The 14639-nt window shown below is 36.8% G+C and overlaps 1 protein-coding gene across 1 annotated transcript in view; it reads right to left on the reverse strand.

The window, feature by feature from the left end:
- Nucleotides 1–6226: 6226 nt before the first annotated feature.
- Nucleotides 6227–14639, reverse strand: part of dcp1a (decapping mRNA 1A) — an 89346-nt gene continuing 80933 nt past the window's right edge. The window contains exon 9 of the mRNA XM_072280397.1: nucleotides 6227–7600. Within this exon, the coding sequence (XP_072136498.1) occupies nucleotides 7523–7600 (78 nt within the window). The 3' untranslated portion in view covers nucleotides 6227–7522. The remainder of the gene's footprint in view (nucleotides 7601–14639) is intronic.

Genomic DNA, 14639 nt, shown 5'->3' on the forward strand with positions numbered 1-14639 from the left:
CAATGAAAAATGTCAAAGCACATCTGGAGTAGCACCAGGCTGTGAATAATTGGATGTGGCAGAATCAAACAAATGAAGCAAGGAAGCAGCTCCATAAGCATTCTGCCCCCAGCGTTTGTGGTGCTTAGCTTGTGAGAGCAAAAGGCAAGGGTGGAGAGTTCAAGATTATGTTTAATGAAAAATGCAAAGTGGATGATCCATCCTGGCATCCTCCTGAATTTCTCACAAAAACTACATTTGTCTCATTCCATAAGAAATCAAGAAATGGCTGAGTGTATTCAAAGTCCAAAGTAAATTTATTATCAAAGTACAAACAGTATATACTACTCTGAAATTTCTTGAAGGCAAAGAAATACAATAGAATCAATGAAAAACTACACACAGAGACTGATAAACAACCAATGTGCAAAAGAAGACAAATTGTACAAATAAGCATGTAAAAATAAATTTAAATAAATAAATAAATAATGCTGAGACAATAATTTATTGAGTCCTTGAAGAGGAGTCCATAGGTTGTGGAATCAGTTTAGTGTTGAAAGTCCTGACTGGTGCATCATGGCCTGGTATGGGAACATCAAAGCACAAGAACTAGCCTGTTCTTTACAAATAATTTGTAGAATTACAGTGCTCCAGTAAACATATCATTAAAAAAACCTCTTAAAAATAGCAGAGGCAAAAATTGAGGTAGAGATAATTATGCATAATTAACATCATTCATCCAACATTCTGGACTATTTAAACCATTATCCCTTTCTAAGATATTTACAATGATCTAGGAGCAGTCCTGATAGTTCTTGATTTGTTTCCTGAACATATAATTAGATGAAGACAGAAATTCATGGAGAAAGAATCCATTTACCTTCAGTTACAATAAAACATGTACAGCACATAAAAACAAATTCTCATATAACTGCCTACCATTTCTTAACAACATCCTTAAAAAGCCATTGAAATTCTGTGATCTATTCTAGACCTGCTCTGTACTTAAACATGACTTATTTCAGATTCTCACAGATAAAACGCAAGACAAAATAACCATTTGATCCAACAATTAAACCTTTGGTTTCAACTTACCCAGCAAGGAATGGACATTGCTTAATTGACAAGGGAGGTCGATTTCTTCCATTAAAACTTAAAGAATCTTCACTTTGTATGTGGTGCAAAATTCAGACCTTCTCATCTACCAGAACCAAAAAGTAAGAACATTTTGAAAGGTGACTAACTGAACTCTAATGACGGTTCTGAAAGAAACATCACCAGGCTACAATTTTTTCTTTCTAAATGTTAGTTATACTAACTTTTATCCTATTCTGCAATGTAGTAAATTAAAGCCACATCTGAACAGTGTAACTCTAAGGAAGTATAAAGTCATATTTCATGCATTATTGCTCTATTAAATAGGAAAAAATTGTGAAATGTCTAGGCCATCAGTAGCAATAGAATTACTTAGCACAAAAATCTTTAACCTCTCCAGTCTTCAACCTCTATTCACTAAGGTACAAACCCTGGTGGAATGTGAAGTGCAAAAGTTCAAGGCATAACTATCCCTGAACAAGGCATGAATACAGTGAAGCTATCCTACATCCAGCATGAATAGATTCAAGCAGCTTCATTATACATTGATGTGAAGGCTTCAGGTCCTAACAAGATCTCAACTATAATGCTAAGATCTGCACTCATGAGCTGTTCTCTCCATAAGCAAATGTTCCATGACAGCTATGATATAAGCATCCATCGGCAATGTGAAAGATGGACACAATTCCAAATGCTTTTGGAATTTGGACACAATTCCAAATGCTTTATATGAAGAAGAAGAAAGCCCTTAATGCCTAGTAGAGTCACCGGGACGCCGTCATGACAGCGCTTTTTTTTTTAAGCAGGCTTTCTTATTTTTACGAGGCCAAGTTGCTAGCTTGACACTCAATCCAGCACGAATGGAAAGCATGCAAGGGAGCTGGCTGGATTTGAACTCAGGAGCCTTTGCTCCGAAGTCTGGCGCTGATACCACTATGCCACCAGCCGATCAAATACTTTATATAAGGCATTTTAATTATTGTAATGAGCATTAAGCTTCCATTTTCCATTTGCCTCATGATTTTTCATCACATTCAGGCAGAGTATCTGAAAACTACTTTTAGTACAACATATGCATGCATGCCATAACATTTTGGTTTTGAAAACACCAGATGCAACTGCTCTTTAGGATCTATTTTCATTTAGTTTTTTTGTAATGGCACTTGAGGAAGAGGACTGTCTTTATTGAGCATTGTCTAAACGCATTACCTACTTCTGAACTTCTGAATAACTTCATACCACCCATCATATTCATTGCATAGAATTGTTTGATCCATCTGTTAAATTGGTTCTTCAACCCATCATGCACCTGCCTGCAGTAGCCACACTGGGTTGGACTATACTTCTGAATAAGTTAACAGTCATGCAACTTATCTAAGAATATACTAAAGATTTTGTTGGTAAATTAACCGTTGGCCTGGTGGGTGAGATTCAGAGGTACAGGAACAGTATCAGAAATTAGTGAGTTAAGGAAATAATGAAAGAGGCAAAGGGTAGAGGAATTGGGGCATCAAGGGCAAAAGAGCTGATGGGATGAGGAAGGATTCCTTTAAATAGTAGTGGGCCAGGCATGAGTGAGGTAATATAGTACATATATTGTGTATAATTTATGATTTTCTTGTAAGTACTGTTTGCATGATAGTATGTGCTGTGATGCTACTTTAAGTAAAGTTTTCATTGCACCCATGTATACATGTACCTGTGCATAAAATAGACTTTGACTTTAGTACTGGATGATGAGAACTGCCTGTACTCAGAGGAACAGACCAACCAAGATATGTTGGTGTGGAAGTATCTGAAAACAGCAGGACATATTGAGTCTGTTAAGCATATAGAAACCTGGACTTATAGGGATATAAACTACAAAATTAAGGAGATTCTATTGAATTGTAATAAAACACTGATTATACCTGAAATGGAGTAGCAGAGTTGCTTTTCTTTGTTGATAAGAGATTTGATAATGGAATACTTTATCATGACAGGTTTTGATGGGATGAATAGTTAGTTAGAAGACATTAGCAGATGATTCAAGGGCTGAATTCGTAGAATGGTTGGGGGAAGGTGGTAAGAGAAAAAATAATTTGCTCAACTAAGGGGGAATGGAGACTGGATTGCTCCATAAGACAAATGGACTTGATGGGCCAATTATCTTTCCTTCCATGCAAAATGATTCTGATTATTATTTACTTAAAGTAGAAAAAAAGCTTTCAGGCTTGCTTACCTTTCCCATCATCTAATATGTTAAAAATCAGATTCCACATGTTCAAATGAAGCATCAAGTAAGCAATTTCTCTGCAAGCAGAATTCAGGCTTATTTTATTTTCACCTGCAATGCATGTCATGAAGTATCAACTGATTCTTGTAAACCAAGTGGAAAAAGTCAAAATTTCCCTGCTTATATTGCTGATCAGTCCAGAGGTCTGCATGCATTGTTAAACACATGGAATGTAATAGTCAGCCTTTTAAAAAACAAAATTATTAAAAGGTGGCTCACAATAAACAAGGGATTTCTCTAAAAAAAATCCAACTTTCCTGGTATAGCTTTACACTTGTTTAGTGAAGACGAACTATGTGCACCAGTCTGCACTTCAATAGTGGGATTTTTTTTTGTCGTTATTTCCGTATTGAATTTAGGTAAAAGAACCTAGATATGCTTGAACAAAGTGCTGAGAAAATCTCTCCAATTATTTAGTGACATGTCTGATCAAATTAGCTTATGTGTGATATTCATGCAATAAAATACAGTGCATTCCAATTAATTGGGACAGCTGCTTATTTGGGACAATTCTTAAAGAACAAAAACTGAGAAAATAGCCAGGATTCCCTAAGATTATTTATGATACAATACCACTTAATTGGATAGAAGACTGTTGCCAAAAAGCTTTGAACTAGTGGCAGTTTTGCGTACTTGTATGGCCATTAGACACTACACCATGCTTAGAATGAACCTTTTTAAAAATTGCCAGATGTGTGTTTGTCTTCAAAAAGCAGTGATTTTTGTCACTGATAGTTGGCGAGAAATAAGCAGTAAGAAAATTCAGAACTGTTTCAAGCATCAAGGGTTGGAGATGCCAGAAATAGCCAGGAGTGAAAATAAAACAATTTCACTAGTTCGACAAGTTAGGAACTACAAAATATTTGAAGGCATTGACAATCACCTTGAATGTTACAATGAAAATGAAGATTTGGAAAATGCAATCGTCAAAAACATTGTATGAAGGCGGTCAATTATCTGCATTTGGTGTCTGCGCTGATTTTGTTCATTTAGTTAATCAATAGAACACAGTAGCATAGACTGGATGAATTCCTCCATCGATAACTCTTAGGAACTAATAGTTTTATAGTACTGTAATAGTATTGGCAGTGTTCTAATCTGTTCTGTATTTCACTTAAATGCACAATGTTACTCAGTTAAACGGTAGTTAATTTAAAAGGTCTTTTAAAAAACTATTTCCACGAAACTTTGGGTACTTGGAGCAGCCATTTAATGAAGTCAAAACCTACTAGTCCCAACATGTCCCAATTAACCGGAATCCATTGTACTTCGAATCCATCATAGAAAATTCGTTAATTTTTAAAAATTCATCAATTCTACCTGTTGACACTGTCAGGTAATTGCTATATTAAGTGTTTCAGAGTGTTATCTGCACAACAGCAGATGGGCATGACTTATGTTGGTTCACATCTGCTTTGTGGAAACTCAACAGAACACTGGATTTTATGAGGGGTGATTGATAAGTTCGTGGCCTAAGGTAGAAGGAGTCAATTTTAGAAAACCTAGCAGCAACATAGTCCCCTCCTACATTTACACACTGTGATGAGTTATACAGCTCTCCTTACATGCACATGCACTTCAACTCTTTCAGTGATTATGCAGAAAGTTTGAAGTTAATAACTTATCTCCTTCTACCTTAGGCCACAAACTTATCAATCACCCCTGCTGTGGACAGTTTCTGTATGCTCCACGACCGCTGGACTGTGTGTGTAAATGTAGGAGGGGACTATGTTGAAAAATAAACGTGCTAGGTGTCTAAAATTGACTCCTCCTACCTTAGGCCACAAACTTATCGATCACCCCTCGTACTGTAGAAGACCCAACAAGAAAATTGTTTCATGAGCGATCTTCAAGGATGGAAATTTGGCCTTGTCTGGCTTACACTCAACTAGAGATCCATTTGTAGCTGCTCCAGAGTTCAGCAGTAATTAGAGGTGGATAAATTCCAACATTACCTGTGATGTTCCAGAGTCAGGTGAACAAAAAAATGTTTCATGTTAATCTGCAATTACTGCATTCAGTGCAAATGCTAAAGCGTAGCTTCTTTCTTTCGTGATCTTATGCCATTTAACTAACATGGGATGTGACCAAAACATTGAGCCATTAAAACAGCCAAAACCAGGAAACTTGACAAACTAAAATTCATGAATATTGTAGTTTTGTCAGTGTGAAAAACACCTTAAATTTATTATCAAAATATACTTGCAGAAATACAAAAGGATGAATTTGTTCAAAACACTTATTTGCAGCATCTTAAAAATACACCAAATGTGAAAATCTGCTGACATGGCATACATTTCACACAAGGACTCAATTATAACTAGGTAAGATTGAGAAGGTATGGTAATTGATACTTCATGTTATAGAATATAAAAATACTTCAAATTTTTCAGTAAGAGTCGCAACAAGTGCATTTACACCCTACCATCAATTGCTTTTATATACTTCAACATGGCTGTTTACAGTACAGCACTGCTAAGAACATGGACACAGCGTTAGCCTTTAAATATGGAATGCAATCCATGCTGGGTAAAGGAACATTCGGGAATGGCAAAAACATGAAGATAAATGAATAAAAAAAACAATGAGCTTGGAAGCAAACAACAGGAATTCTGCAGATGCTGGAAATTCAAGTAACACACATCAAAGTTGCTGGTGAACGCAGCAGGCCAGGCAGCATCTCTAGGAAGAGGTGCAGTCGACGTTTCAGGCCGAGACCCTTCATCAGGACCTTGAGTTTGGAAGACTAACTTTATATTTACAATCCAATGAAAGCAGATAAGTTGTAAAGTCCTATCGATGATCTAAATTAATGTTAATATTAACTCACTAAACTTAAAATATCAAGCTATAAAGCTCATATAATCCTTTTCATTTAAAAGAAAGCTGACGTCAATGTGATAACAAAATGGTTTAAATTTTATTGAGCAACTGACATACATGCAGCTAGACATTGTTCAAACTGAAGTCTTCGTTTCACTTAAACAATTAAATTTAACAGTAATATACTGTCTTTATGTAAGACCATGAATAGACAATTACAAATTGTACAGATGAAATTTGTACACTTCATCTCTTTTACATTGAAAATCTCTTGTGTACATACTTCGATTTGTCGTTTTAAATTAAACATGTTGCCACATGGTATACAAATTAACTATTTTCAAAATTAATGACCACAAGTGACAAAAATACTTTGTTTGGAAAAATGAGGGTTCAATTTGCCTATTACAAACCATGCAATTTTACAAATTTATCATAAGAATTATGAAAATGTATTTTTGATTCATACATCCAAACCCATATTAAACCACAAAGTCAGGAGGTGATATTGAAATAGGGTATAAGCCTAATCCCAAGAGAAACATCTTTATAGTCAAAATAAGCACATGAAACTGATGTTAACATAAAAGGGCTATTTTATTTTAGAGCATAGTGTGACTTTGAATTCTACTTATGACATTGCTACTGTTTAAATCTATAACTGGATCTACAAGGCAAAATAAGCATTCAGAGGCAGTGTGGAGAGATGACACTTGATTATTTGGAGAAAAAACTAGTTGCAATACACAATTGTAGTATCCTGTTTACTGTCTACCTTTATTTATGACTACTCTGTCACTTCTATACAAATACTATTTGTATATTATTTCAAATTAATTGCAAAAATGTTTAAATCATTATAACACTTTCCTTTGCATCTAAGCAAAATACATTATTGCTCTTAAAACACTGTTGAATCTTTAAAAACAGAAAATCTCAATTAAATGCTTATTTTGTGCATTACAATGTGACAAAGTCATTGACGTTTCTTCAAACAGGAACAGATGAGACTTATGTAAAATCAAGTAATTTTATTAGTCATTCTTATAGAAAGCAAAAGACTTAAAGTGAAACATCCATTGCTGATCAGCTGCACAGTATCTTAAGTTATTAACAGTAGGATGTTACCTTCTCTATATGCATACACACTTGCATTTTGGCAAACTTTCACAGAAGTGCTTACAATATTTTAACTAGAAATAGCAAATTTTGTAGATGTAAACAGTTTGACGATCATAATATACAAATGTACAGATTGTTAATTAATATTGTAAAGTAAATGTTGAATTTTCACAGTATTGTGTTGCTTATTTGTACTTGAAAACATATTCACTCTCATTTGTCTTCTCATTATTTAATGTTAACTACGTTCTTTAGCAGAATCTGTAGATAAGCTTCATGAATTGTGTTTAGGAAATCAGAGTCATTCTGTGGAAGAAAAAAGTTAAAAGATGATGAAATTAACTATTAAACACCATTAATTTATTAAGCTGCATAACTATATGTTGCTATTTATTTATATTCGCATTTACAGTTTATTGTGTTCTGCACCCTGGTTGATCTTTCACCGATCTTGTAAAAGTTGAATATAGTTGTTGAGTATGCCCACAAGAAAATTAATCTCAGTGTTGTATATGGTGACAAATTTACGTTGAACTATATGAAGAGTAATTGTCCTCCACTTTTAGTATAGTTTCACTTGAACTTCAAAGGTTGGCCCATCATGCACTTGCACAAAATCTGATAGCTGGCAATCTTTCAGCTTCATTTTGGTCTCCCAAGTCAAGCAATTTTGATCTTGTGTGGTCTTCCTGCTGTGCGATTTTGGAGATAATAGTGGAATTAACTATTTAATTTTTTTTAACCAAAATCTTCCTGGAAGTACTTAGTTCTTGTTCTTATAATACTTAAAATTCTTATTGTAAAGATATTTAGGAGTCAAATACAAAACAGATCGTGGAATCTTGCATTGTTCATCCTGGATATCAAGGTTCTTTTGTTAATTTACAATGAATCTCAGAGTAGAAACTGAGCCCAAAAGATAAAGCATCCAGTCTGGAATGTGTTTTGAATGACTGGACTCCTATGGAGAAAGGCATTCGGAACATGGAAAGTTCAATCATTTTTCTAATATGAATGTAAGCATATAGTAGTATAAATGATGGCATGTATTATGCTCAAAGTTTCAATAAGAAAATAAGAAATGTGTTTAGAGTTAGAAACAGCAAGATGAGTAAATCGAGGTGGACAAACTTTACTCTAATTACATTAAATGACTAACATACCAAACACGAAAGTGCATCTAAAATTGAACTGAACATTTTGTCTGCAGTCTTATCAAATTCTGGCTATGATTTTTGGTTATTTTAACTTTATTTGATATTATTGAAATGGTAAAGTGTTAACTCTCACCACCTGCCCATCAGTATTCAAGTTGTTGAGATAATATATATTTTACCTCACACACCATTTTATACTTTGTAAACACACAAACAGAACCATTCACGTTGACTGCACAAAAACAGAGAATTTAGTTTTCCAGCCCTTAGGTGTACCAAAAATTCACCCAATCAATGTCAAATATGAAACTGATGAACCTGTCCAAATGAAGCACAGTTCAACAGGTTGTTTGAACACCTGCTGACTGATACAAGTGGACACAAAATGATATATCACCATGGTAGCAAGTTCTGGCCAGGAAACCTTTTTTAGTAGCTGCATAAATTATACTGTGGACATGGAGAATGCAAATGATATCAATCATGGGTTATGATCACAGAAAATTAGTTTTCCAAATCTGTAAATTTATAGTAAAAATTTGACTTTAAAGGAAAGCCAGATTTCAGAAGAGAGGAGAGCTCCACCAAGTTTGTTTCATACTCACCTTTCACTTTTCGCAGTGAATCACATCTTTCCAACAACTTGCTACCTCTCAGCTTCAAATGTCTATTGCTTGTAATGCAGCTACCTTAGTTACATGTTACAGAGAAATCACATTACTAGAAAATGACCTGGATTACTGTTTTCCATAATGAGAAGCTGCATCATCTGAACCTGCGTCAGAGCAAAAGCTGAAAGAAAATATTATGTTTACTTCCACCCCACCAATTTTGAAAGAGCAAATTTTATTCCATATTCCAAATTTCAAGGAAATAATTTATGAATACTGCAAAGGAAATTTCAGTAATGAACCATTGTTACATGGGGTTCATTTGCACTCTAGAATACCTTCTGGTCAAATATCTAAAATCTTCAGAAAGCTTGACCAACCAGGAGTATACCATTTGCATTGTAGGACTCCATAGGTGGAGGGGCCAGTAGTGCTGAGGAAACAGAGAGTCTGCAGAGAGACTTGGATAGATTGGGAGAATGGACAAAGAAGTGGCAAATGAAATACAATGTTAGAAAGTGTATGGTTACACACTCTGGCAGAAGAAATAAACAGGCGGACTATTATTTAAATGGGGAGAGAATTCAAAGTTCTGAGATGCAACGGGACTTGGGAGTCCTCGTGCAGGATACACTTAAGGTTGACCTCCAGGTTGAGTTGGTGGTGAAGAAGGCGAATGCAATGTTGGCATTCGTTTCTAGAGGAATAGAGTATAGGAGCAGGGATGTGATATTGAGGCTCTATAAGGCACTGGTGAGACCTCACTTGAGTACTGTGGGCAGTTTTGGGCTCCTTATTTAAGGAAGGATGTGCTGACGTTGGAGAGAGTTCAGAGAAGATTCACTAGAATGATTCCAGGAATGAGAGGGTTAACATATGAGGAACGTTTGTCCGCTCTTGGACTGTATTCCTTGGAGTTCAGAAGAATGAGGGGGGACCTTGAAACATATCGAATACTGAAAGGCATGGACAGAGTGGATGTGGCAAAATTGTTTCCCGTGGTGGGGCAGTCTAGTGCGAGGGGGCATGATTTAAGGATTGAAGGGCACCCATTCAGAATAGAGATGTGAAGAAATTTTTTTAGCCAGTGGGTGGTGAATCTATGGAATTTGTTGCCACAGGTGGCAGTGGAGGCCAAGTCACTGGGTGTATGTAAGGCAGAGATTGATAGGTATCTGAGTAGCCAGGGCATCAAAAGGTTATGGTGAGAAAGTGGGGGAGTGGGTCTAAATGGGAGAATGGATCAGCTCATGATAAAATGGCAGAGCAGACTCGATGGGCCGAATGGCTGACTTCTGCTCCTTTGTCTTATGGTCTAATCAAAGGAAAATTTGCTAGGAATTCCAAATTGTGCATAAGACCAGAATCTTCATTTAATGCTAATTACCTATTTTCTTGCATATCTATAAATTACCACGAGAGCTAACAATGAACACAGATAGGTGAAATTGTCAGCGATAAATCCCACAAATTAAAATTAATTAAAATTTCATTGACAATTATCTGGCAAGCATTGAGAAATATATGGAAAGATTACTGCTTAAAAATTCCTAACAAAAGTGTAACAATGGAGCAGCAAACTGCATTCTTTTCCTTAAAATTAATTCTGACATAACTCATTTAATGTCAAAACATGATAAAACATGTTTCACATATTCTCTTGTTTGTGCTACTTAAAATCTGCAGAACAGGGAGGCAAGCAGAGCAATTGTCTCACGGCACTAGAGGCCCAAGTTCATTCCGACCCTGGGTCCTGTCTATGTGGAGTTCTCCCTGTGACCATGTGGGTTTCATCAGGTGCTCCTGTATCCTCCCATAACCTAAAAACATGCAGACTGAGAGGAAAACTGGCCACTCTAAGTTGCCCCCAAATGTGTAGATGAGTGATAGACTGATGAGGTGATAATAAAAAGGGGGAGAATAAAGAAAGGGATTAATGTGGGATTCATGTAAATGGGCAATTACTGGTCAATGTCGTCTCAATGGACCCAAGGACTCGTTTCTGTGTGGTACTTGACTATGACTCTGCAAGGTACACCCAATGAATTCCACCGCTCAATTATATTACTACACAGGAGGAATGGTTTGTTTTGGAACTCATAGGAACAGGCCCTTACGCCCATGATGTTGTGCCAAACGAATTAAACATCTAACTAAACCAATTCTTTCTGCTTACATAATGTCCATCTCTCCATTCACTGTACATTCAAATGCCTAAGAGTCTCTTAAATGCCTCCATTGCATTTGCTGCCACTACTGTCCCTGGCAGGTATAAAAATACTTGCCTCACACATCCCTTCTGCAATTACCCCCTCTCAGCTTAAATGCATGCAGTTTAGTATTAGAAATTTCGACCCTGGGAAAATGTACTTGCTGACTGCTTCTTATAATCTTGTGAACTTCTATCAGGTCTCCCCCTCACCTCTACTACTCCAGAGAAAACAACAAAAGTTTGTCCAACCTCTCCTTATAGCAAGTGCTCTATTCCAAACAGCATCCAGGTAAATCTCTTTGCAAGCCTCTTCCAAGGCTTTCACATCTTTGCTATAACAGCTACCATTATTGAATGTAATATTCCAGAATTAGCCTAACTGGCATTTTATAATGCTGCAACATAACTTCCCAACTTTTGAACTGAATACATAACAAAGGCAAGCATACCACACACCTTGTTTACCATCCTATTAACCTGTGCAGCCACCTTCCAGCCATGCGGACCCCAAGATATCTTTGTATATAAACACTGTCCTTTTACATCTGATCTTCTGAATTGCCAAATTAAACTCCATTTCTCAGCTTACATTGCAACTCATCTTATCCTGCTGCATCCTTTGGCAATCTTTGTAACACCCGTGAAACTACTAATCCACACTTCCACGTTTTCATTCAAGTCATTGACATATCATAAATAGCAGAAGTCCCAGTACAGGTCCTTGCAAAAATAACACTGGTCACGTACCTCCAGTCAGAGCAAGCCCCATTGACTGCTACCTTCTTTCTTCTACTGGCAAGCCAATTCTGAATCCAAATAACCAAGGCACAGTGGATCCTATGTATCTTGGTCTTATGAATGTGCCTGTGAGGGCTCTTGTCAAATATCTTACTAAAAATCCATGCAGACAACATTCACAGGTCCACTTTCATCAGCTTCTCGAAAACCTCAATCAGTTAGTAAGATACAACTTGCGCTGCAAAAAGCTATGCTGACTATACACAATTAGTCCATAATTTTCCAAATGCTAATGAATTCTATCCAACAGCTTCCCTACCACTGATATGAGATTCAATGGTCTATAGTTTCCAATATTATCCCTATTTCCCTTCTTGAATAATTGAACATTAGCTACTCTCCAGTCCTCCAGGACATTGCCTGTGGCTAGAGAGGACACAAGGATCTTAGTCAAGGCCTCTGCAATCTCATCTCTTGCCTTCCCCAATAACATGGATATGTCCCATCAGCAATGTTCCCTCTAAGCTGCGCTTGTGTGCAGCCATGAAGTAATTGAAATGCTCCCACGCACATAGCCTTTGTTGCCACGTAGCTGGAGTAAAGACAGAAAAGGCTTACAAAATGCGAAAGATTTTCTTTGTTGTACTGTATTTAATTATACCCTTCAATTATAGAAGTATGTGATTTTTCAATTTTCATCCTAAATATTCACAGTATGCACGTTACAAAAAAAAAAAATCAAATGCTGCACAGTTTTCAAGCTGTATAAAAAAGTATACTTCTCAGAGCAATGGTTGGTCTGAACAGTTGTTAAAAAAAAATTAGAGGGAACGCTGCCATCAGCCAGCTTAATATTCTTCAAGAGATACAATGTTCTTTTGGCTCAAAAGAATATTTTTGGGGGGGGGGGGCAGGTGTATTTGGTGGTGGTACAGGTAGAGGAAGGTAGATGCTGGGTATTCTCAAGTTGGCATAGATGTACAGATTTGCAATTATTCATCAAAATTGTTGTAATCTTAGTGCACTAGAAACTTAGCAATACCCTGCAGTCTCTTCTATAGCTTAAATATGAAGACAAACAGCTAAATGTTCTTTTGCATTAAAACAATTCCATTTTACAACTGAGTAGAGGAGAATGACATCAAGGTAAAAAGCTGCAGCACAATTCTCCTTTTGGGTGCACAGCATTTTTATATGATTAACAAAACAAACACTTTTGCAGCTGAAAGCTACTTAGAAAACTCTGAAATGTTCTCATTGGTGAGATTGGTGCAGAAACACTAATTGTATTTGTGTAGACTGGCTCGCAGCTTTATTGTAGTAATAGGAACCCAGGTTTGATTCTGACTTCATGTGCCACGTGGAATGATATGTTCTCACTGGTTTTCCCCTGGATGCTCCAATTACCTCCCATGTCTCAAAGATGTATTGTTTGTAATGCAACTTGCTGTTGTATGTGAACCCTGGTGTACTACTCCACGGTGTGCTGTCAACAGCATGACAAAGAGAATATGTTTCATGAAAATGGGTTGTGTGCAAGTTCTGAGAACTAGTGTAGGTGGAAGGGCTCAGGAAATGCAACAACTGGGAAACTCGGGGCTCATTATGTTTTAAAGTCAAGGACTGTATACAAAGTCTTGATGTTATTGCTGATTCAATTTAGCACATAATGGCTTGGTATATATTTGTTTTACTTTTGGACATACTTCCCAGCTCAATGATGGTATCAGAAAGTCATCACCTCATTTTCTTTAATCTTAACCTAAGGAATAATCAGAATCCTACATGTCTATTCTGATGAAATGTCATTGACTTAAAACATTAACTTTCTTTCCTTCTCCAAGGATGCTGTTTCGCCTGCTGAATATCTCCAGAATTTTGTTTCAGATTCAGAATCAGATAGTTAACAACAGCAGAGTTAGAAGCAGGGATGGGCTCCTGCAAAGTGAGCTTAGGAAACTACATAGAAAGGTTGAAAGTTAAAAAAGCAGGACTTCCAAGGCTGTAATCTCTAGTATAGTATCTCTGGACTTTTGACCCTATTAAAAGACTACCACTTGACAATTGTTCCTTTCCCTTTAAATAGAGACACTCAGTTGACCCCAACTAGATTCTGCCTGATACCCTCAAAGTTGGCCCTGCTCCAGTTAGGACTTTAATCCATGGACTTGTTCCATCTTTTCCATAACTATTCTATGCCACTTGAGTTATTAACTTGTCTTGTTCCCCAAGAGGAGGACCAGCATTATTCCTTTCCAAGTAGGTTCCTCTATACATTGTGCAAGGGAACTGACTTGGATGTATTATATACATTCTGCTCTATCCAGGTCACTTGCGCTCTGGTGGCCCAGTTGATTCTTCAAATTCCCGTCAACGATTGGAACTCTATAATATAGCCCTACCAAGGTGACCATCCTCTTTTTATTTCTATGTTCTACCCAAATGGCATCATTTGTTGATCACTCAACAATATTGTCTCTAGACACTGCTGTTATGTCATCCCCTTTCAAAGAGGCAATATCCCCTTCACTCTTACTTGTTCCTCTGTCATGCCTGAAGCACCAGTACCCTGGAACACTGAGCTGTCTGTCCTGCCCTTCTCTCAGTTACATTTCTGTTATGGCCAC

Source organism: Mobula birostris, chromosome 16 (assembly GCF_030028105.1).
Source record: "Mobula birostris isolate sMobBir1 chromosome 16, sMobBir1.hap1, whole genome shotgun sequence".
Taxonomy (NCBI): Eukaryota; Metazoa; Chordata; class Chondrichthyes; order Myliobatiformes; family Myliobatidae; genus Mobula; species Mobula birostris.